Genomic DNA, 26,415 nt, shown 5'->3' with positions numbered 1-26,415 from the left:
TTGGGGATGTTCCTGCATCCCGGTCGGGGCCGGCAGTGTCCCGTAGTGGTTGTGGGGCAGTTGGGAGTCCCCCCTGTCACCCATGAATAGATCTAATAGCATCTATTCATGCCCCCAACAGCGGCCTTTACACTACAGTGAACGGGACCCGGTTCGCGTTGACCTGGGATACCCGTTCACGCTGCACCTGGACCTTCAACTGTCCCGGGTCCAACCCTGGTCAAGACTTGGAATGAAATCCCGGAACGTTGGACCGGGACAGTGTTCCAGGTCCCTTTCACACAGAACAGTTTCCCGGGTTTTGCGCATTGAAGTGCAATAACCCGGGAAATATTTGTTCAGTGTGAAAGGGGTACAAGAAGCTTTGGTATATCCTTAATTGAAAACTTAGCCAAGGTTACTGTGATTGCTGTCTTTTTCTAGAAGTTTTAAATAAATGTAATTTAGTAAACCTAAAGGACGATCACACCTATTTTTCCCAAGAAAACAATTATGCATACAATGCAATTTTTTTTTATTTAACAATCAGTGCTCAAACACTGGTCATTCAGATATGATCAGATTTTTGTTCCAACCAGCCAGATCTGAAAATAAATCTTTAGATGTGTGGCCTGCTTTACATAGCAAATGGAGCAAAGTTCTACAAGAGCTCAGATTATTCATGCAAGGCACCAGTCTCTCATTAAGAAAGTGGCGGTTATAAAATCACTATATAAAACAAGTTTAATAAACAGTATACATATAAACATACACATGTGTTAGAACAGTTACCATCAAAGGAAAGATAATTGCAGCAACTGTTGATTTCAATATCCATAAAACGATCAAACACATCATTTGAATTAGGGTAAATAAATGGACTTTTCGCAATGGAACATGGCGCAGATATAATAGGTCTGGCTGGTGTTTAGGAGGAATGAAGAGTAACTTCAGCCGTTCCATAAACTGAAAAAACAAACAAACAAAAAAGAAACCCTTCAGAACATTATTGGGGAAAAAATAGGCATTTATTAGCTGACATGTTTGGCTGTAGTCGCATGTAGTCCTGCAACACATTTATCTCTTTTTCAAATAGTTGTCTTATCAAGTTCACCTTCTCAAAAAGAAATATAAAGACCTTATGGTCTGACCTGACCTGATTGGGAAGAATTCATGCAATGCTTACAAGTGAATGACCCGCTTTTGCATGCTGTCCTTTCTAAGTGAAAAGTCACATAATGCATGCTCATAAAAAGGCAAATGTTTCATAATGCTCTCAGTTCTAGTTTTTACATATGCAGAATGTCATCTATAAATCTGGTAGAAAAATAGTATACATGGTATAGAACATAAATACAATACAGTAATAAAGCAGGTAAAGTCACTGCAGTTCCATTATAGTGATACACAAGGTTGTAGGTGGTGGTAAAAAGTTGAATAAATATCCCCTTTTCAAAAGCTAGTGTCTGATATTACATTGAACAATCGTATCCATGTATAGTTCCATTTTATTTTAAAACAGTGCAGAGCCATTGGAAAGAGTTTCCATATTGTACCACGTTGTTAGCCTCACCACTTTACAAACATTTTCAATAATAGAAGTTGTAGTGTTATGAGATAACGGACTAATACAGTAAAACATTTAGATGAGCGATATTCCACATCTAGCGAACATTCTATTCAATCCATTTTTCAATCCATTTGGAATAAAAATAATAAACGGGCTTACATTAGGGAAATGGGTATATGGGTATATGGGTATATTTTCTTTTGTATCCATTGTGATAATATTTTTTTTTATTTTTTTTTTATGTGATATGTTCATTGCTGGCTCAGGCCATCAATGTATATTATTTATTAGCCAGTCTTATATACATTGTTGGCACAGGCCAGCAATGTATATATTAATGGCACCACTGAGCACCAACGATATGTATAAGCAGGCCAGCAATGTACACGTTATTGCCGCCACTGCCTACCAATGTATATTTTGTTATGTTGGTAACGTATACATTGCTTGCTCAAGTGAATGAATTTCTCCCTAAGTGCACGGATGCAAATGAAATTGTAGCCGTGCACATGGGTGGGATTTTTCCCGGTCTAGGTGGCGTGGGGTGACATTTACCTGATTGCTGGGTTCAGAATATACACAGCCCAGAAATCAGTTCAAACCCCGCCCATTATGTAAATAGTCTTTTTTAATGAAATATTTTCAGCAAAGTCTTTCACCTCCTGAAAATGTCTTGCTCTTTGGGAAAATAGCTCAGTGTGTACGCACTACTTTGATGACAGATATATCTATAGGCCCATACACACTTGCCGATTTTCAGCTGAAAATCGCTCAAAAGAGCTGTTTTGAGCAATTTTGCCCCCCCAGATTGCCGACTAGCGATGATGTGATGGATGGTTTATCATCCATCATCGCTGTGTGTGTGTGGGTGTGTACGCTGCCAGGTGAAAGATTAACCACTTTCAGCCCGGCGGGCTGCCCCCCTGCCACCGGCCCCTCCTGTCATACTCACCCTGTCCGGATGCTGCTGCGGCAGCTCCACGTGGTGCTGCTGCGGCGGCTTCACACAGAGCCCTGGTCCCCCGCCTGGAAAGCAGCAACACTGCCTGCCTGCTTGCCCCGCCCTTCAGACCTGCTCAACATGGAGCACTTCTCCCCCAGGCTGCCCGGCAACACTCCCTGCCTGCTCGCCCTGCCCCCCTGCTCTGCTTAACACTGAGCAGGGAGCCCTGCTGGCCACTAATGTTTAATAATTAAGGCAGTAATATATACATTGCTGGCATATGCAATGTATATATTACATATGCAATGCATATATTACTGGCACCAATGGCCACCAATGTAATGTTACTTATAAGCTAGTAATATATAAATTGCTGGCACATGCCAGCAAAATATATATATTATTGGCACCACTGGGCAGCAATGATTATTAATTTGCTTACTGCCCCTGCACATGCCAGCAATGTATATTTTACTGGCATCACTGCCCACCAATGTTACTTACAAGCCAGTAATTTATACATTGCTGGCACATGCCAGCAATGTACAGTCTATATTACTGGCACCAATGGCCACCAATGTTACATTTAAGCCAGTAATATATACATTGCTGGCACATGCCAGCATTGTATATATTACTGGCACCACTGGGCACCAATGATTATAAATTAGCGGTACTTTGTATATGTTAGTTGGAAGCCCACTAAGCTATTTGCTTAGTTTTACGCATACGCTCGCCACGCTGCGCTCGCCACACTATATAAAATCAACTCCATGCCGACATGGATAGTGGAGGTATGAGCGTACTTACTATAGTGGGTGCCCAACTAACATATAAGTATCAGCAATGAATATATTATGGGCACCACTGCCCACCAGGGGCTAAAGTGAGCCTGAACTGCGTCCAGTCAGTTCCATTTTGGAGGCGGAACGCTTTCGCCTCCATGTGTATTGCTAAAGGTGACAGCCGGGCAGAGCGGTGTGAAATCCGAATGTCTCAGAGCAGGTCCATCCGTCCGTGGCGCAGCTATTTTTAAATCATGATGCCCTGACTCACAACTCGTGAGCCAATCGGAGCTCGCGGTATAGCAATAAATCAGGAGCTGCCAGGCCGCGAGCACCGATTGGCTTGCGAGTCAGCGAGTCATTTGAAATAGCCGCAACACGGACGGATGGACCTGCACTGAGACCTCCAGGTTTCTTACCACTTTGCCCTGCTGTCTCCTTTCCCACACAGGGCCTTATTCAGATCTAAGCTCAGTACAAATTTGTTTGGAGAATGGGCAAAACCATGTGCATTGCAGGTGGAGCAGATGTAACCTGTGCAAAGAGATTTAAATTTGGGTGGGGTGTGTTGAAACTGAAATCTAAATTGCAGTGTAAAAATAATGCAGCCAGTATTTACCCTGCACAGAAACAAAATAACTCACACAAATCTAACTCTCTCTGCACATGTTACATCTGCCCCACCTGCAGTGCACATGGTTTTGCCCATTTTCCGAACAAATTTGTACTAAGCTCAGATCTGAATAATGCCCACAGTGCAGAGCGCACAGTAACTTTACCTGGCAATGGGCACATTACCCCTGGCAGTGGGCATGTTAACCCTGGAACTGAGAATGTAATACCAGCAATGAGCATGTATGTAAGCGGTACTTATGTGGCATAATAAAAAATGGGTATTACCATGTTTGGGATATTGTGTAATGGGCTTTACCGTGTTTGGCATAATGTGTAATTGGCATGGGGTAGTATTACTGTATGTGGCCCACATTATTCTTTTCATGGGTGTGTGGAATAGGCCAGAAATGTAAAGCGTGCAGGGGGCGCCAACCACCCTAGCACCCACCCTGGCTGTGACATAAGGAAGGGGGGTGGGGGGGGGGAGAGGCGGGGAAGCAAGTTCTGCCACCTCACTAGGACCATTTTAAGCACTTGCTGTGCACCAATGTATAGTAATAATAATCATTATTATAAACATTGCTGGAGCAGACTAGCAATGTATGTGATACCGCTGTCACTGGCCCCAAATTAATATTTTTTATGGCGGCAATGTATACACTGTCGGCGCAGGTCAACAATGAATATGTTACCGCCGCCACTGACCCCCCAATGTATATTTTCGGTACTTATGTATTATCTGGACTCCCATGTTAAATGCACCCCATTTTTTCATACACCTACTATCCAACTACGCATGGAGTTGATTTTATATAGTGTGGCGAGCGCAGCGAGCCACCGTGCCCGAAGCGTGGCGAGCGAACGCGGTCCCATAAGAAAAACGGGAGTCCAGATATTACATAAGTACCATATTTTCTTATGGCAGTAACGTATACATTGCTGGTGCAGGTGAACAGATTTCTCCCTATGAATATACGCAGCCCAGAGATCAGTTATGAATCAGGCCCCAAGAACAGGAATGCACTGAATAATATGGCTGCTGCTCCCACCCTTGGAATTCAAACCCCGCCCATCATGTAAATAGCCTTATAATTAAAGATTTTCAGCAAATTCTTTCGCCTCCTGAAAATCTCTTGCTCTTTGGGGAAAGTAGCTCAGTGTGTACATACTACTTTGGTGAAAGATATATCTATATATCTATCAGAGATTTTGAGTCTTTTGAAATGAAATTCTCCTTAGCATTGTTTACAAACAGCTGTCATTTTGCACGTCTGTTTGGCAGGAATGCCCCCAATATGTAATGCCTTAACCATGGAGTAGCTAAGTATACTGTAAGCAGGAGATCTGCGTTTTGCAGAACACTGTTCTAGGCAAGCTGCATTCCAAATATGGGTGCCACAGGACAGCAACAGTTCCTCTCAGGGCCTGCATCCTAGGTGATGGCACAGCAAACCCACATACTGTACCTCTGCTATCCGACAATGACTTATTTCATTGTTCCACAAAAATATTGCATAAATACTAGCTATATACAAACTAAAGATACATTTATAGAGAAATGAGTACTTACCTGAATGCTTCCTAAAGCAGCCACTCCCATTTGAAGAAAAATTCCATACAACACAGGCATAGGAATATACTAAACGAAAAAAAAAAATTAAGATGTGAATATAAAGTTCTGACAGAATTACAAATGTTAGGTGAAGTTGAAATATTTGACATTTCTTCATCTATATTTTCCATAGTTTAATGTATCTTGCTATTGCTCATCTGCATATACTACAGCTCTTTTGCAAAGTTAATTCACCTTTACAACTGCATATACTCTGTGGTCTTAGTCTGGAAGAGATACATCAAGCCTTGGAGAGAGAGAGACTGGACCAATGAGTTATTTCCTTAAGAGCCTGTAAAATGACAGAAGAGGATTGATTGGTACTGTACTCTCTCTCTCTATCCAAGGTGTAAAACATCTCCACCTCTGGCAAATCTTATCCTTTGCATAAACAATTCTGATCCACTTTTGGCAACAATATCATTATGTAACCTCCGCAGGGGCACAACAAGGGGTGAAGGCTGTGTATGTGCAATGGATGATGCTGGAAGGGGGCATAGGTTGAGGAGCCGGAGTTGAAGCTGCAAACCTGGGGAGCAAGGGGGGCAGTCAGTACTGTATATGGGTATTCGCTCCCAGGGGCTGTGCACTCCAGCAATAGGTTGTACATCCCCCACCCTATCATCACTAAAAGCAGGATCCTGCTTACGGAGCTTTGTGCGGATACCACTGGAGGAATAGATAAGCTCTCCAACAGGTCAGCTACGGTACAAGGTGGGGGTGGATGGTGGGCAAATAGATAGGTGGTAAATACTATTAAGAATAAAGAGGTAGGCATGCTGGGGGCACTGCTACCATACCATGCAATTGGTGGAGGTATGTGTGGATCCCATTTTTGGCACAAAATTCAGGGGTGTCTCCATTCTTTTCTGAAGCAGTTTAACATATTAAACCAGACAGAGCAGGTTTCTTATTACTGAGATATCACTATCACCATTTTCTTCAATAATACCCATTGGGACCCATTTATCATTTAATGTTGATAATTTAATGTAGTCACAAATATGAAGTATCGCCCAAATGTATCATGGAGAGACCACAGCAGGAATCTCCGATGCCTTCTGTGATCCATCGTGCTTTGCCGCATCCTCCGTAGGTTTATATGTGCCATGTGTATTGGTGGTAGTCCATCTTAGCCTAGGGGATTTCAATCATTTTTACTACCTATGGTCATTGGTTACTATACGAATGGCAATACAGTGCTAAAATGTAAAACGAATGTGTGAATAATAGATGATTGATAACAAGATCAATGTTTTTATCACACAACATTTTTTTTTTTATAACTTGTGCCATTTATTTTTAAAAGTCTGGAATAAAAGTTATGTTTTAAATTATTTCATATTTCAATTATTAAGAGTGCACCCAAAAAGCATTTTCTTTCTCTTTGTTTGCCTCTCAGCAAACAAAACCCAGTGTACAGTTATTGGTATTGAACGCTGGGCGCACCACCAACCATTAAACTACCAGAATTATCAAGTCAGTAGTTCTTTATGTTGGTCAGTTAACTAATCCCAAAGAAATTTAGTCTGTGCGGATCCTCACCTATCTCTAGAAATCTCTATATGGGCCAACTTTTTTGAAAGGGCCCATTTAGAGTTGTCCTCTATGGCTGTTGGACTAACAACTTATATAAAATTTGGAAAGGGGATCACACAAAAGCAGTTGATTTTTTTAAATAGCTTATCACCAACACATACAGTATAATTTAATGTTTACACACGCCTGCATTGTGAGTACAATGCCCCGCCCCTCTAACACTGTGATGCCGCGCCCTGCTTAGACTGTGTTCACATTTTTATAATTGCCCACGTTTACGCAGAAGTCAGCAATTAATTATTTCCTCACTTCTACGAGTGAAGCTTAATTAGGCCCATTACAAGATTTCTAGATTATAGATCAGCCACTGTGATATTCTTCATATTTTATGGCTTTCATGGTGGTATTATATGGTGGTTACTAATGCTGTCTGTATTATAGGGGAACCAAGGTCACACACAACCAGCCTGCTCCATATGCAGCTTGTGTTTGCTTGTTCCATTTTCTCCTTCAACTGTATATTCTTGTGACCAGGGCACTACAACCTTCTCTGTAATTCAATTTACTAATTTTAGAACACTACATAACATCATACATGCTGTCAGTGTAGCAACTATTTTGTACAACTGTGGACCAAAGTGAATGTCTCCAAATAAAGGCAGTGCATTCAGGACATTTTTGGATTCAATCTTGGCTTGCAGGGGATGAAGCTACATGGTGTAATTCCAGATGTAGTAGATTGACTGGAAGCTTCCAGCTGCCAAGTCTATAGCCAGAAAAATAAACAGTGATGCCGCCCATACTGGTCCTGGCAGGTTTTACACACTTTTAGCAGCGCCAACAGGTGCATCGGCAGAGTAGCGATCCCATAGGCCTGCATAATCTTGTGGTAAATAAAAAAATTCCTTGCAGGCGGAGCAAGTATAAGCGGCTAGCCCATGAGTTCCCATCTCTTTCAGGAAGGCCTTGGTAGAAGATACCTAGCAACTGTAAGGAAAGGATATACACTCAGAAACATAGCTATAGAAACTAGGTAGTAATTTTGGCAAGACGACTGAACAATAAAAAATAAAAGAATGAGTGGCCCAATTAAATGTAAGCAACTTAACGGCAATCATGTGATTTGGATAGCCAATAAGGTCCCGCTTTGAGAGCAGAGTAAAACTGAACTAGTCGTTTATTTCTACTTAACAGTGGAACACAAAACACTGACTAAACAGGGGAGATATTAATAAAGTAAACATTAACTTAACTAGTACCCTTGTTCGAGTGTTTTGCATACAACTAAAGTAAGCAATGAAAGCTAAAAGGCACCTGAAGTCTCAGCTACTATTACCATGAAGAGAGGGAGGGGATTATACAACCTGACCACTAGGAAAGTAGGGGAGGCAGCAGTGACTTTCTCCAGGCAGCTCAGTAGGCATAAACCTGTCAGGACCATAGATGGTGTGTGCCATTACTTAAGAAGACACATTGGTACTTGTTTCCTAGCCTGGCCACAATCGCGGTCTGCGATGCGACCGACGCGATGCCCGCGATTTCCCATTGAAATGCATTGAAAAAGTCAAAATCGCGTCGGTCGCATCGAATGCGGCCAGAAAAAGCATGCGATGGTACCGACACGATGCCCGCGATTTCCCATAGGGATCAATGTAAAATGCCTCAATTTACCCAAATCAACATAGGGTACAATGTTAAATGGGCCAGAGACCCCCCAAAAAAACCCTGACCAGTGAAATGGCCGCCCAAAAATAGTTAACGCCACCCCACGATCAACGTCAACCCGAAGCGTGGAGAGCGCAGGGGCGGCGGTACGCGTCCTCCGACCTTTTCATACCCCCACTATCCACGTCGGCGTGGAGTTGAGAATAGATTAGTGTGGCGAGCGCAGCGAGCCACCGAGCCCGAAGCGTGGCAAACGCAGCGAGCCCCGCGAGGGGACGCGGATACCTGTGAAGCCCGCGAAGGGACGCGTTTACCTGTGAAGGTATCCGCGTCCCCTCGCGAAGCTCGCTGCGCTCGCCACGCTTCGGGCTCGGTGGCTCACTGCGCTCGCCACACTAATCTATTCTCAACTCCACGCCGACGTGGATAGTGGGGGTATGAAAAGGTCGGAGGACGCGTACCGCCGCCCCTCGTGGGCTCGCTGCGCTCGCCACGCTTCGGGTTGACGTTGATCGTGGGGTGGCGTTAACTATTTTTGGGGGGCCATTTCACTGGTCAGGGGGGTTTTTGGGGGTCTCTGGCCCATTTAACATTGTTCCCTATGTTGATTTGGTTAAATTGAGGCATTTTACATTGATCCCTATGGGAAATCGCGGCCATCGCGTCGGTCGCATCGTATGCGATTTTTTAGCCCGCATGCGATGCGACCGATGCAATTTTTTTACCTGCGATGCCCCAGATCAAGATCGTTGTGGCCGTGCTAGGAAACAAGTACCGACACATTTTAATAGAGAAGTTGCAAGAGAAGATGCTCTGCGCTACTAAGTCATGCCACTCACTACCTAACTAAAAGATCTGTTTAACATGCAGTGATGCTTGATATTAGTGGATACATCTTTACATATGCTTTAAGTTAATTTCCCTTTTGAGCAACTAGTTCTATTTCCCCAATGAAGGAGGAGTAAGGAAGGAGAAGAGAGAAAGGGAGAGAGAGAGAAAGAGAGAGAAAGAGAGAGAGAGAGAGAGAGAGAGAGAGAGAGAGAGAGAGAGAGAGAGAGAGAGAAAATAATCTTATATACATTCAGAAAGGGGTGATTGACTATAAGTAATTTCTTAGTGGATAAATGACAAGAAACTTAGTACAGTTCTGTGACACAAGTGGCTCTAAGCATCAAATTATTCTTACATTTGAGGCAGTCCAAGTTCAATTACTGCACAACACATATATGATTCCAAATGATTCCTAACATCCATGTGGCCTGTGTGCCATCATCTTCCGACATGGTACAGACACCGAAAGGCTTATCAGGCAACATGGTTTATAGGCCTTTATCTGACTTGTCCAAAGGACAATTTGAACCCAATTTCCCCTGGACTCACATACGATCTGGCACTTGGTGTGCCATTTTTTCATGCAATAAATCTTATGCGATTTATCACATATAATACTCTCGGGGAGCTCGAGGAAGGAGAATAAAAAAAAAAAAAACACATTCAAGAGAATGGACAGCCCCTGATTGGCTGAGAAACCTCTCTCAATTATTTTGAATGTTTTATTTTTTATTTCTACTGCTGCCCGCCGGGGATTCAGAGCTAAGAGAGTGCCTCTTTTCCGCTCAGGGATCAGATGTGATACATCGCGGGTGCTAAACACCCAATATGTGCCGCTGGCAACCAGGGACACAGACAGATCAGCCAAGCTAAATGAAGGGGCGTGGCCTCTATAAGGGGTCCTGGCAGCTGGATAGGCATGGCCACACCCCTTTGAAGAGAAAACCTCCAACAAAACTGTTTGGATGGTTGTGCGCCGGTGAAAGTGCAGGCGGCATTGCACACCATCGCAGAGACAGAGGTCAGGCTGCCACTGCAGCACAGCCTCTCTCCCCAACTGAGCAGTGTGTGCTGAGCTGGGGATAGAGGCTGTGCTGCAGCAGCAGCCTGTCACCTCTGTCCCGCTGCCCTGCTGCTTGCAACAGGGGAGAGGGGAGCGAGACCTCGGCTTGACCAGCAGTCTCAGGTAAAAACTAAGCCACCCTCTTGGTGCCACTGCTGATGGCTGCACATACAATTTATTTTATGTGTAGCCTGTCTGACCTCCTACTCAGATCCAATGCGCACAGGACTGGACATCGAATAAGATGTCAGACACATCCGATTTGGGCCCGGTCGCAGCCCGATCCGTCTGAATCGGGTGAAATCGTGCCCAAGTGTATGAGGGCCTTAAAAGCTGATCCTACAGATATCATTCAACCTATTTAGGTTCCCTTGTGCTTCAAGATCCCATCTACTGTACAGAAATACCTTTAGAACTGGTGATAGAAACACAGACGCTCCAGTCAGGATGAAAACTGCTAGGCCAGTTACTCTTTGTTCCCTAAATACAAATACACATATAAACAGAATTAATATAATAGATACAAATTAATAGAATAGACAAAATTAGACACAATGGAAAAGTGGGAATTCCTTTCAGTACCAGTCAGGATGTCAACCAGGTCTGAATTCTATTTTAAAGAAACAAAAATACTTTTTTTGAGTTTTGTAAATATGATGATAAATAACAAATAAAAGCAAGGTACAATATAAAGAGAACATGGGAAGGGAAAAGCATTAAGATAAATCGCCAATAAAATAGGATATAACCCTTCTGACCACATTAAACATGTATCATTACATTTACACAGAAACAAAAATAGGGTGAAGTGCAAAGGGAAAAGAGGAGGAAAGGGGTAGGAGAAGGGGCAACAGAAGAGTGTCGGCCAATCAAGGCAACTCACAATAACATTTTCAATTATACATACAGTAGTCATTGAGCTAGATAGGTGGTTCTGCATGGTAGTGTAAAATCCAAGGCATCCATGTTTTAAAATGGTCCCTGAGACCCGATTTTACATTGGCCCCAATGTTAAATGCCCCCCAGACCCCAATTTTCATTGTATCCCCACCCTGATGGGTCAAATGCCCCCCCACTGTTAACGCCACCCCACGATTAACGCCAACCCGAAGCGTGGCGAGCGCAGCGAGCCCGCGAGGGGCGGCGGTACGCGTCCTCCGACCTTTTCATACCCCCACTATCCTCGTCGGCGTGGAGTTGATTTTATATAGTGTGACCGAAGCGGATGCGCATAACTTCACAGGTATTACGCGTCCACTCGCCACGCATCGGGCTCGGTGGCTCGCTGCGCTCGCCATGCTATATAAAATCAACTCCACGCCAACGTGGATAGTGGGGGTATGAAAAGGTCGGAGGACGCGTACTCGCCACGCTTCGGGTTGGCGTTCATCGTGGGGTGGCGTTAACGATGGGGGGGGGGGCATTTTACATACAAATTACCCATCAGGGTGGGTATACAATCAAAAATCGGGTCCATTGGGCCATTTAACATTGTTCCCTATGTAAAATCGGGTCCATCGCATCGGTCGCATTGTATGCCATTATAATGGCATACAATGGACCCCATTTTACATAGGAATTTAACATTGAATACAATGCATTCAATGTTAAATCGCGTCGGTTGCGTCGGTCGCATCGCATACCTGAAGTTAAGGCATGCAATGAACGCGATGGACGCGATTTTTTAATTGTCGGGGAAAAGGCTAAAAATAGCCCTAAAATCGCTTAAATACCTTAACTTAAGGTATGCGATGACCCACGACGGGCGCTTTGCTAGAAAACAAGTAAAGGGTAAGGCTACAACTAGGGTTAGGTTGCATTTACGGTTATTGTTATGTCAATATATCACTATTGACACTATTTTACATATGATGACACAGGCATACATTTAGTGCATGCAGTGTAACTACACAATACAGAATACAGAGGGGGAAATTTACTAAGCTGTATATTCTACTTCACATGTGATGTTGCTATGTGCAACCAATCAGATCCTGTCTTCTATCTTCTAGAGCCTTGATGGCTAACCTTGACACTCCAGCTCTTGTTGAACTACACATTCCAGCATGCTCTGCATCAGATTTAGCATGGCCAAAATAGCAAAACTGAAGCAGAGCATGCTGGGATGTGTAGTTCAACAACAGCTGGAGTGTCAAGGTTCTAGAGGGTACTAAATAAATAAATAACTTTCCCCCAATGTATCTCCAGAACCATTGATAGAAGTGATTACTACAACAATTTGCGTGGCATATCTTGTATGAATTCTCTCTGCTACACAGAATGGTAGTTGCTCAAATCCATTATTGGCACATCACAGTGCATGACGGGAGGGGTTAATCTAAAGGAATATCAGATTCCACCAGCACACCACAATGGGCTATACATCCTTTACAATAATAAAATGCAAAGGACTCTGTGACATACATTGGTATACATATGGTAAGCCATACCACATGTCTCAGCTATGCTGGTCCAATGTAACATGACAATAGCACCATCTTGCGTGATATATACATGTATTTCTAAATTGAAAGCCAACTGACCTGGAAGCACACTAAAATTCTTTAATATGGCACTACAAGTATAAGCAAACGCTCCACTTACTGATCCCATATATGGCTCTCAGAACAGTAATAAACAGAATGGAAGATGATCATTCAATTCACTCTGCATCAGCCCCATGTGTGGCATCTACATAGGCACCACTCAATACATCACTGTAACTGCGGTATGTGTGATGACTATATTATTATTATTATCAGTTGTTTATATAGCGCACACATATTCCGCAGCTTACAATCTATATTCCCTACCACATATACACACACACACACATTCATTCTAGGGTTCGTTTTGTTGGGAGCCAATTGACCTACCAGTATATTTTTGGATTGTGGGAGGAAACCAGAGTACCCGGAGGAAACCCACGCAAACATGGGGAGAATATACAAACTCCACACAGTTAGAGCCATGGTGGGAATCTAACCCATGACCTCAGTGCTATCATGCAGTAATGCTAACCATTACAAGGCTCGTGCTGCCCAAAAAATAAATCATATACCAGTAACCCAGACAGTATTTTTGGGTGCCTTACAATAGCATTCCCATAAACCGATTCTGAAAAAAAAGATTTACTATTTCAGGATCATCGCACACATCACATTCAGATATAATATACGCCTTTACAATAAAGAATAATGTCATTGCGGTGAACAGGTCCAGGGGCATTACTTGATACTGTAGGCCACAAGGTAAGAGTTTTTAAGAGCCCCTATGTACCACCCCATTGAGAAAAATGTATATTAGGTAACTTTTACAAGGAGGACAAGTTCTCAGCTCTGGGCACCATAGCAGCAGAAGCACTTCCTTCATTAATGGGAACTATGCCCCTGCCACATTCAGTCAGCTCCTTAGTGGCTGTAATGTGGCCCAGTATTGAATGATAGGTCAAAAGGGAAAAAAATTGTCTCATTTTACATGCATAAAAGTGGGCAGTGTGCATGGACCAAAAATGTTGTTTTATACTGCCTGCTTATTGCAGTTTAAATGACCCTCACGGTGTTAAAAAAAATATATGGTTTGCTTTATACAAATGTATCTGATTCATTGAAATCAATGGAGTTGATCAATGGAGTCGCAAGGCACAACTCGTGTATTCATTTCTGTGTGCGAACGCATAGTGGAAGGCGATTATATGCAAGACATGTCTGTACCAGTAAGAATATTTAAGAATAATTCAACTTTCAAAAAATACTTAATCCGAGAAGATTTGTTTTAGTTACCTGATGCCCAAAAATTTTGGTTGTTCTCCTGGAGCAGATACTGTAGTTTCCATTTTTAGGCTATTCATATGTGCAAGTGATATGACAGTGGCAGAGACATACCAAGGTAGACCCATAAATGATGTCACAATGATTAATAAGGTTATGCAGAAAAAATCCAAATGAAGGCCTGCACCTTTCTGTAAAATAAATAATTCCACACATTAAACAAATAGTCTACTGACATTCAAACATTAAAATAGCAGATATTTCCTTATTTGACTATTCAAGAAAATGTGAATTCAGTTTAGGATTAAATGTGTTGTTTCTTAAGATGGATACACACTTGAGTGACTGGCAGAGCTGGATGTAGACCTCATTGGGCACTGGGCAAGTTTAAAGCCCGTCCCCCACTCCCTCAAAATTTTTACTGCAAAATCCAAGCCAGTGGCAGGTCCAAGAAAAAGGCCAAGGAATCTCCATCCTCTGATGGAGGTCCTGGCCTTGTCACTCCCCAGCAATGGCAGTGACATGCCCCAGTCATGAGAAATTAAGGTCATTATTTCCCTACCCTCCAACATGACCCATTCTATTAGGTACAAAATGCTCTGTTCCTGGACTTCCCTGCCAGTGGCAGTTACAGAGGTTGGGCTCCAGCACATTTCAAAATTCAAAGAGGGGGGGTCACATCAACTGCCAGTGAGTCCAGGACATTGATGTGTGGAGTGGCATTAGGTGTGGCTCCCCTTTTTGAATATTGGACTGTGCTGCAGCCCCATCTTTGCAACTGCCACTGGTAAGGAAGTCCAGAAACAGAGCATTTTGTATCTAATGGAATGGGCCATGTTGGAGGGTATGCATTTCCACTTCCCTACATCCAAACAACAATAAACTGTCAATCACTGACAGTCTGCTGCTATAGCGTGACCAACGTTGCAGACCCATGCTGAACATCGGTACCTTGATGCATGCCTTGCATCTTCATCAGGACCTGAATTAGGCCAACTGTGAGGATGAAAACGGCATTGCCTAATTAAATGCAAAGTATAGTTACAGCAATGCATGTTAATGCAGTACTTTGACAATCATGTAATACTGCTGCAACAACTCTAATAACCTACAGTATCCCTAAACTAACCTTAACCCAAACCACTACACCAACCATAATACCATAACACAAACCTCTACACCTCTAATACTCTCCGTAATACCCTAACTCCAACCCCTAAACTAACCATACTACAATAAAATAAATTTACGAAGTCTTAGGAATTATACTAACTGAGCGTATGTAGGTGATATGTCTTTATTAAAAAAAAACGGTACTTATGTAATATCTGGGCTCCCGTTTTTCTTATGAGACCGCGTCCGCTCGCCACGCTTCGGGCACGGTGGCTCGCTGCGCTCATCACACTATATAAAATCAACTCCATGCGTAGTTGGATAGTAGGGGTATGAAAAAATGGGGTGCATTTAACATGGGAGCCCAGATAATACATACGTACCAAAAAAACATATTTCAAGACAGGACCAGCAGGCCTTTATTTCTGGCATATGTGCATGGGACATGATGGCTGTCAAGCAACTCCAAATCATGTATTGTGGCACTGCCTATTTCTAATATACATAAAGCCCACAATGTCCTAGAGGTCACAGAGCCAACCATTTTGCAGGTTTGAAAATTAAAATGATAGGGTTCAAAGTTAACTTGTACTGTGCAAGAAACATTAATACAATGCATCTGTTTTAACCCTTCGAGTGCCAACATCTCTGTAAAAGATACGCAAAACATCCACAAAACATGCAAATGTCTCTGTGAGAAATGTGCAACATATCGGCTAAAAATGCCAGCATCGCTTATATTTGTCTTAGAAATTCAAATAAAAAATGTGAAAAAAAAAGAACAGGTAAACATTACAGTTCATTATTTATTTTTTTAATAAAAATTTTGCTTGGTAATTTTTACACAAATTCACTTGACACTCAAAGGGTTAAGAAATGTTTAAAGGTATGCAAGAAAAAACTAATGGGAGGTGTTTGGTGTTTCCTTTATCTATTGTTATAAAATCTTGCAGGTCTTTTTTTCAGATCTAGAAATGTTTTTAAGTGCATATATCCAGCATTTCATGCACTAATCCACTGTCCCATGTGTGGGGCACAGTGTACCACAAGGGGGAAAGGTTAGTGGAGCATTCTGTCTGCTGGTGAATTGTCCACTCGTGATTTATTTTAATGTGTGCTTTTTTATACTATAGAAGCATTGCTGGGCATTACACAAATGAAAAACGTAGTCCACCAATAGCATTTTTTTTAATAAGAGTATAGTGAACTAACATCCAGGGTAGTGTTTTTATGTAATCACTTAAAATATAGAACTTGTAATAAAAAATTTCAGATTGGATTCTGATGTAATCAACGACCTATGAGTGTCCTTGGAAAATAAAAAAAAAATGAAGCTATCATGAATCTCTGTTTCTTTCAAGTAATCTGTTACTTGCCTTCAACTTGTACTCTTTGCGGTTAAGGATGACAGCAGTTATTTGCTGGTCCATGAATAAAAGGATTGTAATTAAAAGTGCTGGAACACCAGAAAGCAGACACACCCACCATGGATTTCCTCCAAACGGAAACACAAACCATCCTCTGTTTGGGTTTGTTGGCTATAAAGACAAATATTAAAATATTTTATCAACATAACTATGCAGTCACATAATCCAAAGGACAAACTTCAAAAACAAAGACTAAAATTAGTTTTCCTCCCTTCTTCTCCTCGTCTTGCCTTTAGAACAGTTATAGTATACAATGAGCAGTATAGCTTAAAGATTTTAGTGGGCCTAAGGGTCGGCTTTACATGCTATCTCTGCCGGAGTCTAAAGGCCCCCATACACTAGGGCGACTTGTCCTTAGGACAAGTCGCCCCCGACTTCCCCCTGAGCTTCCCCGGCTGCTCCCCGGGGGAGCTTGATTAGATTGGCACTTGATGTGCCATTTTTTACATTTGATAAATTGTCTCGATTTATCACATGTAAAAAACCCGGGGAGCAGGGGGGGGGGGGCTACAGAGGTGGGAGCTGGTGGGAGCAGGGGACGCTGCGGGGGACACGTCTGTGTCCCCCGCTGCTGGGGACAGCGTCTGTGCGGCGAGGCGGTAGAGGGAGCAGGGGGGGCTGGGGACGCTGCGGGGGACACAGGCGGCATAGAGCCGGGCAGGGGGAGCCGGCGGGAGCTGTCAGTGCTAGAAAAAAAAGCCTATACAATGAATGGGCAGCCTGTGATTGGCTGAGCGCTCTCTCAGCCAATTGCTGACTGGCTGAGAGAGCGCTCAGCCAATCACAGGCCGCCCATGCATTGTATGGGCTTTTTTTTTTTTATTCAATACTGACAGCTCCCGCCGGTTCCCCCTGCCCGGCTCTATGCTGCCTGTGTCCCCCGCAGCGTCCCCAGCCCCCCCTGCTCCCTCTACCGCCTCGCCGCCCCACTAGGTCCCAAGTCGGGTGGTCGGACGTGTAGCAGGTCCGACCACCCGACGCAGATCCGATGCGCACGGGACCGCGCATCGGATCTGAGGGGACATCAAAACTAGCCGATTTTGGTCCGATTTCGGCCAGATCCGACTGATCTGGCTGAAATCTGACCAAAATCGGCTAGTGTATGGGGGCCTTAAGGCTATGAATCTCTGTGGGGCCTATAATCTTATCAGGATAAAACAAGGGAATGAATGGAAAAGGCCTTCAATACGCCTTCAATACTGGGCATTATGAGTATTTAGTCATGCCATTCGGTCTCTCAAATGCCCCGGCCATTTTTCAAGATCTTATTAACGATGTTCTGTGGGAATTTTTAGGGAGATTTATTGTAGTGTATCTAGATGACATTTTACAGTATGTTCATTGTAATGAACATACTTCCTGCTAGAACAGGGGTATAATAAGCACAGTAATAAGCATACTCCCTGCTGAAAGAGGGGTAAAACACCCACAAAACCAAGCACACTCCCTGCAGTAGAATAATGACCATGGTAACAAGTATAGACCCTGCTAGAACAGGTAGTTAACACCCATGTGACAGAGATACTGCAGGCATATCCCTGGTTTAGTACCCTGGCAGGGTGTACACAAGCAAAAAGGAAACTGGTAACATAATGAGAAGCCATACTGTAGTGTTAGTTAATACATACACCCGGGAGAATGACAGTACATGGGCAATAATATATGGTCTGTAGAGACCTACATGTTCTTAGATTCTAGATTTATATTGTTTGGACTTCTTATCTTATTTGCTATTTTCACCCTTATCTGTACTTGAACCTTGCTGTAACAATTGTAAATTTCTCCATTGTGAGACGAATAAAGGAATTCTATCTATCTATCTATCTATCTAAGTCATAGCTCTGCAGGGTCTAATGATTAGAGAGAGCTGATAACCACAGGCACAGATGACAGCAACCCCACACACCCTCCCCAGTGCTCCCTACTTCTCGTATAATGTCCCGATTTGGAAAATAATAAGTTTCTCCCAAAAGTAGTGGTTTCTGGGTGGGGCTTGTGCTGTCCCAATATACCCCGTTGGAGTGTTGAGAGCAGGGGTGACAGCCAGTGGCATTTGCTGGACAGACAGAAGTGTAGGTCATGCAACTGCCCTCCTGCCTGCACCACAAATCCTTGCCCAAATTGTAATGGTTTTGGGTGTGAACCCACCACCGGGACAGCTGTTTAGGACGGCCAAGGCACACCCTACACTGACTCTGTTGACCTCCTCGGACAGGTGACCATAGTCTGCTGGAAACTAGACTTCTCCTGTAGTCGCCACATTCGAAGGAGTGAGTAAGGCCCGCTCCAACCCCGATGCAACCAGGTCTTATGTGGTGACAAGACTATGGTGACTGTCAGAGATAGAGACAAGAGGAGGTCTAGCTAACTGTCGCTATCTGGAACACCCTGCCCAGGGGCACCAGGCCAAGGATGGGAAGTGCAATCCAGTCGCAGACATCGGACACAACAGAATCGGGGTGCCTCCAACCTAAAACACACCAAAGTAAATAATGAGTACCCAACAAACGGTACCCCAAAACAAGTGTATACCCACTACCGTGTGCCTCTCCACACCTGGAAGAGCCGGACCAAGGGAAATATAAAGTAACAAAGGAAACAGGGCGGCTTGCCCACAAGTGAATAACAAAAGGAATATGGCAGCTTGGCAGAACTTTATAAATAAGTAAAGAACAGAACCAGGCTCCACTGGAGCACTTACATGACCTTAACTGGACACACAGCAACAGAACCACGACACCCAGCTGCACCAGATGGAAGTGTGCAGGCTGGGAATGACTGACAGGACTGGACAAGACAGGACTGCTGACTAGGGCAGAACCAGGACAAACTGCAAGAAGCAATAAACTGACAACAGGAACAGGAAACTATCACCGGCAGGGCAGTGCAGGAGAGAATGACTTAAGACAGGCTCAGGTGATCAAGACACCTTTGAAAGATCCAGCCCAACTCCCAAGCAGGGATAACGAGGTCATTACCTCCCAGTATTGTGCATAATTCAGCTGCAATGGCACAGACTCACCACAGACTGAAAACAACACAGAACAGACATGACCGGACTGAGCCATAATACATGGCTCCTGACACAAAGAGCTCACAATCTACATCCTTCGCTAGGTCAGCCGCATACTGTATCTTGTTTATACTGGATAATGTGATTACAAATTCTGAAAAAATCTAGCATAATTACATTGCATTTTATAAATACACAGTATAACACAGTATAACACAATTTTTGATCTTTTAATACAGTAACTGAAAAGAGAAAAATATCTGATAAAAATGTGGAAACCATGATCTCTTACCTTGAATTCATTTGGAACTATAAGTTTGGGAGTTTGAAGTCCACAGATAACATCAACAGCACAGAAAATGATAATTGTCAGTATCACTGAAAAATCACCAGTCAACCTCCTTATCTGTGCAGAAACCACAAAACATTATATTTCAATTGAAGTGACAATGATTTTGTATTAAAAACTAATAATTAAACACAATATTTTACATTAATATAAGAATTAGCATTTCAGCTATTTTTGAGACCCCAGGGATGACCATTCTCCTCTCTACATTAATTTTCATGGTAGTGACATCCAGCCTGCATCCCTTCCATTGTGACACTCAGAAATATCACTACAATCTATTTAGCCCATAGGTGTTTTAGGTGCCGGACGGGGTCCCAACAGTCGGGATCCTGACAGGCAATCCCCCAATGTCGGGATCCCAACTGTCAAAACACTGACAGGCGGGTTCCCGATGGCCGTCTGCTATTTTCCCTCGTGGGGGTCTCCTGTCCCTGCCCCTTCACATATGTAGATGCCCCCTGGCCTCTACTCTGTCTGCTCCCTTATATCCCTACCCCAAGTCTACTTGTCTCTATATTCCTCCTATTGCAGAGCATCAAGCTTCACAGGGCCAAACAGATCCCCTTCCTAAACAAATTACTGTCAATGGAGGTGTGGAAATAAATGTTATTTTGGGGGGGTGTCATATTTATGCAATGGGGAAAAAGAGTATTATTATCTAGGGGTTGTGTGGATTTTAATACTGTGTGTGGTGGGATTAATAGTCAATTTGTTTAACCAGCTGCAAAAGTGCAATTATTTTGTTGAGACCCAGCTAAAGGAGATTGCTATATTGTACAGTAGACGTTTTTATTCAGATATATGTATGACTTTAGGCAGATCTTCTGAGGAAATTTAAAGTGTATACACACTAGGCGATATTTGGAACTACGAGACCCAGCAGGCACATTAATACCCTTTTTTGAATTGCTGAACACATCAGCCCGGTGTCCACCGCCCTGGGATGCCGGGGATAGCCCAGGACAAGTGAAGTATGGGGAGACCCCTTTATTGGAGGGTCCCCACTCCCCCAGGTACCCTGTCCAGGGCTGACCAGTCCCGGTGCTCATTTGATGGCCGGGGGACCTTATTTATAAAGTGTCCCCCGGCTGTGGCATGACACCACAGGCTGTTGGAGCCCGGTGCTGGTTCCAAAATATGGAAGAACCCCAATTTTTTTGTTCCCCGTATTCTTAGAACCAGGTCCAGCTCAATGAGCCCTGGCCTGGATATGCTTAGGAAGGAGGACCCCAAGCCATTTTTTTTTTTTTTTTTTCACTTTAACACATTTTTTGGGACAAAACCGGGCACAGATCTCAATGATTTGTGCATAGCTCTGTCAAACTCACCAGCCTGTACTTGGTCTATTTGTTTTGGTATTTTTGGAAGGGTTTACCAAAAGTATCACCCTTTTACATTTCTGATTTGTATACTTTATAATGGGAAAAAATCTTGATGTGAATTGAAGTGCTACAAAATAATCGACAGATCAAAATGTGCAAATTTTGCAGCAAAAAGTGTGATTGTTACCGCAATTTGCATCCTTACATGTGCGATTGTTGGAAAATGGGCAAATTCAGTAGTTTTTGACCAAAAAGCACACATTTCTAAAAAAATCGCACCCTATTACATTTCGCCCCGGATGTTTAAGTGTAATGTAACCCTCCAGGATGCCATGATTTTGCATATATACAGGAGGTTTGTTTACTATCATTCTGTAGTTTGTCATGCAGTTGAGATCTAAATTAGGATTTTTAAGAAAGGCGCTTACGATTGCTTCCTTTAGTGGTCCAGGATGTATACCTGCTGATAAAGGGTAGTGCACTACTTATGCAAATATATGGCGTCATTTAGACCCTCCCTGAATCAGCCGTGAATCACTGCATTTACCCTGATGGGGGAGGGGCATAAAGACGTCAAGCTTCTCCCGGAGAGGAGACGCAACAAGTAGGCAATACAACAAACAGAACCCCTATAGTTGAGCTGATAATTGAACTTATTGGTCGCTGTTAACACTTAATCCCCTACTAGTAGGCTCTCTTAACCTTGCACTGCCTCAATAGTGTTAAATAGCGCCCCTGGTCATGTAATTTTATGACAAATTCAGTCTTTCCATATATAGATATAAACACAAATAAAACATGTATTAAAATATATATAATATATATAAAATTCACATTTCACAGTCATAAGAGTGGCTTTCTTGCTGCTTTAAATGGAAACCGTAGGCAATTATAAATGAAAGTCAATAAAATATTTCTTACTGATGCAGATAAATATCTGCTGGTCTGGAAGCCTTTTAGTATCATTGTGCAGATAAATGTACCGAAAAAGAGTATTACAGACATAAGGAAAACATCAGGCACATAGTTGCAGTCTTTCCCCTGTAGATGGCCACCCAGTTCCATGCACTGATTTTGTGTCCAATTAAAATACTCTAGTGGATTCTGTGGAGAGAAAAAAGACACCACATCGAGATGCAGAAACAAAAAGGAAAATATTCTTTACTGGCACAAACCTATATTATAATAAAAAGCTGTCCCCTGATAGAGCACTGCAACTCCACCCACATACACATTACGGGTGTTCATTTGTATGTAAATATAAATACATACTGTAGATAGCAAATTCTGGCACTTCGATAATGTGGTAAATACCAAAGTGCCCCAGTTCAACTGGATTTACAGCAAAGTTTGCTTGTACACCCTTATGAAAAGGCCCTAAGTGATCATTGACGTTGACTTATTTATGCACAATATTAGTGTTCATTCCAGTACCATGCACCTTTCAAAATCCATGCAGTTCTTCTTTCCTGCCTGGGGTGTCGCTGTCTGCTTTGGTGCTTTTAATTCAGCCTGGTCTGTATTAAGGTACAGGCTACAATGTGATAAAGACACCACAGCAGACAGCGACACCCCAGGCTGCAATGATGAACTGCATGGGTTTTGAAAGGTGCAGGGTGTTAGAAAAACACTACAATATAATGATTTAATCAAAACCATGGATTGACACTTATACATTACAATGTTAACTATTATGCTCCATACCTGCTCTCTGTGTGTGTGTGTGTGTGTGTGTGAGAGAGAGTATACAGTAGGCATGCTCTTCTCTGCTGGGATATAGCATGCTGCATGGCATAATAAATAATGGAGCAATCACTGGTTGCAAATAGTCACAACCAAGCGCACTATGCTACCACAAAGCAAACATGGACATAGCAAGATCTGTATGATTATATATATATATATATATATATATATATATATCCATATGTGTATAGATAGCACTCTCCAATCCAAATCAACAGCCGGGGTGCCATATGCCAGAAAGTCACCACAATTTTGGAGCTTCCATTTCCATACAAGAAAATTAGCAGACACTCACCGGACTTGCTTGTAGCTGTTTTAATAAGACATCACCTTTAGTGCATAACAGTGGGTACAGGTCGACGTTTCGGTCCCATGCTGGACCTTTCTCAAGACCCCCTTCCTGCTTTCTCCAGTGTGTGACTGGAGAAAGCAGGAAGGGGGTCTTGAGAAAGGTCCAGCATGGGACCGAAACGTCGACCTGTACCCACTGTTATGCACTAAAGGCGATGTCTTATTAAAAAAGCTACAAGCAAGTCCAGTGAGTGTCTGCTAATTTTCGTGTATATATATATATATATATATGTATCAAACCATAGAAAGTGGAGCGCTCACCATTTATTTACAAATAACAAAGTAACCTCAAATCTATTCCAAAGCTTACTGCATATCTCAACGTTACGGACCATCGCAATGAGGCACAACTTCACAGCAGGACAAGAGAACATTATATGGTCACAAAGTCCAGTAACACCAGTTTAACTGTCATCCAGGCTCCCATAAATACTCATAGCTCCAATCAACATTGGCTCCAAACGTGACTACAGAGCAGAGACAAGCCTTGAGAACATTACAGTGCAATGTCTAGATCGTAATATGGCCTGCTCATAAAGGCATACGCACATGCAGGGGGATTTACCTAGAAACCCCCCTGGCTGCCGAACCATCACCCAGCAGCTGATTGATGTAAATGATCCACCGGCGCTCAGCCATAAGCAGCCTCTGCAGTTCTTTGCGCGGTTGAGCAGCTGCCACCATACACAGAAGACAGTAAGATGCTGGCTGCTGGCAGTGGGAGTAATTTCAAACCATCCATTAAATTGACAATTTTTGTGGTAGTGGGGGTGAAATTTAGTGAGTATAGAAGGGTCAATTGTGCTGGAATATGGATACCTAGGTATTTAATAGAGTTGTGGGTGAGGCGGAAGGGAGAGGAGGATTAAAAGGGTGACGTGGTGGTGTTGGGAGGGTGGGAGGCATTGAAGTTCTGATTTAGAAACATTGATTCAGTAACCTGCAATAGAACCAAAAGAGGAGATCAAGTCTAGTATAATGGGATAGATTGGGAGTTGTTGGAGATAAATAGGAGCATATCCTCTGCAAATAGGGATAATTTTAAGGTGACAGGTGTTGTTCCCTTTCAAGTTTGACACACTCACCAGTACTTAGGAAGCCACCAGGTCTATATATTTAATGGGTGATTACAGGTGTATAACACCTAGAGCAGATGTGGTCAGGACTATAACTGTGCTGAGGAGAGACTGTGCTCATTATATATGGCAGCAGCAGTGCAGTGGTTAAGCAGAACTCAAATGCAGGCTGACAGTACTCTGGTAGAGCAGAAAAGGTAAGGTACAAGGGCACAAACACACTCAGGATGTCACGAGCACAGCAACAGACCAGATTGCATAACAAAGGCATTTAACACTGGCAGGGACATTTGGGGGCTAATTGTCTCTGAAGAAGATCCTAAGGTTATTACAACACCATAGCCTCTAACTAAACTAACTTAGTACAGCTGAACAATTGCACATAGCACCAGAGCATACTGACTGCTAACAGCTAATACCATGAATCATGGTGGCCGCAAGGACTCCTGGCTGCTAAACAACTGTCGGGGCCAGCAGCCAGAACAGCTGTATGACTATGTTTTCAGGTTGTCAAACATGACTGAGATCCACTATGGAAGAGAGTCATGGTAGTGCCTTGTACCACCTTTAGAATTACCTCACTTACCCAATTAGACTTTTACCCTGGCTTTAAGCATGCCTTTAAAACTCAACTTTTCATTCAAGCCTACCGCTTCTCCTTACTTCATTTACATGTACTTTCTTTCTTATAAAACATATTAAAATAGTAATGCAGGATGAGAAATTTACCAGATAATGAGAATCATAGGATGTTAAATTGCTTGATGACTCATTCCCTGCAGAAACACAAAAATCCAGGTTAGTCCAAAGAAACAGAACATGCAACACACTAGAGAGCTCAATGGAGAAATGGCTTTACCTTCATTTAAGTTGCCGTTATTGGGCCTGAGTCAGGCCCATCTGTGCCCACTTTCCTTCTGTTCTGGGCAGCCTGCTTACTACATTATGGTATGGCCAAAATCCACCTTTATATAGTGCTAATCTGTCTAGCACATTGATCTTACATCTAGTTGCAGCTGCAATCATTAGTATTGAGGACTAGGGATGGCCATCGACTATCGATGTTCCCAAAACATCGATGGTTGGGACCTAGTGCTCGATGTTTTGGGCATCGATAGTAAGAAACTTTAGCCATCAATCCAGTTTAAGTTTCTTTTGCGCATGCGCGCACCTCCCGGTGGGGCGGGTCACCCGCATAGACGTCGCTGGACGCAATGACGCTGCGCATGCAGTGCTCATGCGCCCCCAACTTTTACCATCGGAAGCCATCCATCGATGGCATATAACTATTCGACCATTCGACCGTTGCTCTGCACATGCGCGGCTAAGCGATGGCAGGAACCATCGATGGTGTGGGGTAGAATGATTTGTAGCCATTGATGGTTCCTGCTCTAGAAGCCATCGATGGCAACCATCGATGGGGGATGTGCCGATGGCCATCCCTATTGGGGACTTACACTAGCCACCATACAGGCTGCACCAAAACCACCTGAAACAGGATTGCGATTTTCTGTAGACATACTATGATTGAATACAAGCAGTCGGACTACAAGCTCATTACACTCCTGTGAGAAGGATCAATTACATGTGCCCACATGTACCGCCCAGATACTCCTATGTTATGCATAGTCCCATATACTTAA

The 26,415-nt window shown here is 43.1% G+C and overlaps 1 protein-coding gene across 1 annotated transcript in view; it reads right to left on the bottom strand.

The window, feature by feature from the left end:
- Positions 1 to 26,415, bottom strand: part of LOC146072950 (electrogenic sodium bicarbonate cotransporter 1-like) — a 117,655-nt gene that overhangs the window by 17,207 nt on the left and 74,033 nt on the right. The window contains exons 14-21 of the mRNA XM_083180119.1: positions 25,502 to 25,548; positions 22,521 to 22,703; positions 20,218 to 20,331; positions 16,862 to 17,023; positions 14,385 to 14,563; positions 11,010 to 11,082; positions 5,463 to 5,531; positions 772 to 945 (exon numbers count right to left, since the gene is read on the bottom strand). Coding sequence (XP_083036245.1) covers positions 772 to 945; positions 5,463 to 5,531; positions 11,010 to 11,082; positions 14,385 to 14,563; positions 16,862 to 17,023; positions 20,218 to 20,331; positions 22,521 to 22,703; positions 25,502 to 25,548 — 1,001 coding nt within the window. The remainder of the gene's footprint in view (positions 1 to 771; positions 946 to 5,462; positions 5,532 to 11,009; positions 11,083 to 14,384; positions 14,564 to 16,861; positions 17,024 to 20,217; positions 20,332 to 22,520; positions 22,704 to 25,501; positions 25,549 to 26,415) is intronic.

The sequence above is a fragment of the Crinia signifera genome, chromosome 4 (genome assembly GCF_055691185.1).
Source record: "Crinia signifera chromosome 4, ASM5569118v1, whole genome shotgun sequence".
Classification (NCBI taxonomy): Eukaryota; Metazoa; Chordata; class Amphibia; order Anura; family Myobatrachidae; genus Crinia; species Crinia signifera.
This window is presented reverse-complemented; position numbering and strand designations above follow the sequence as displayed.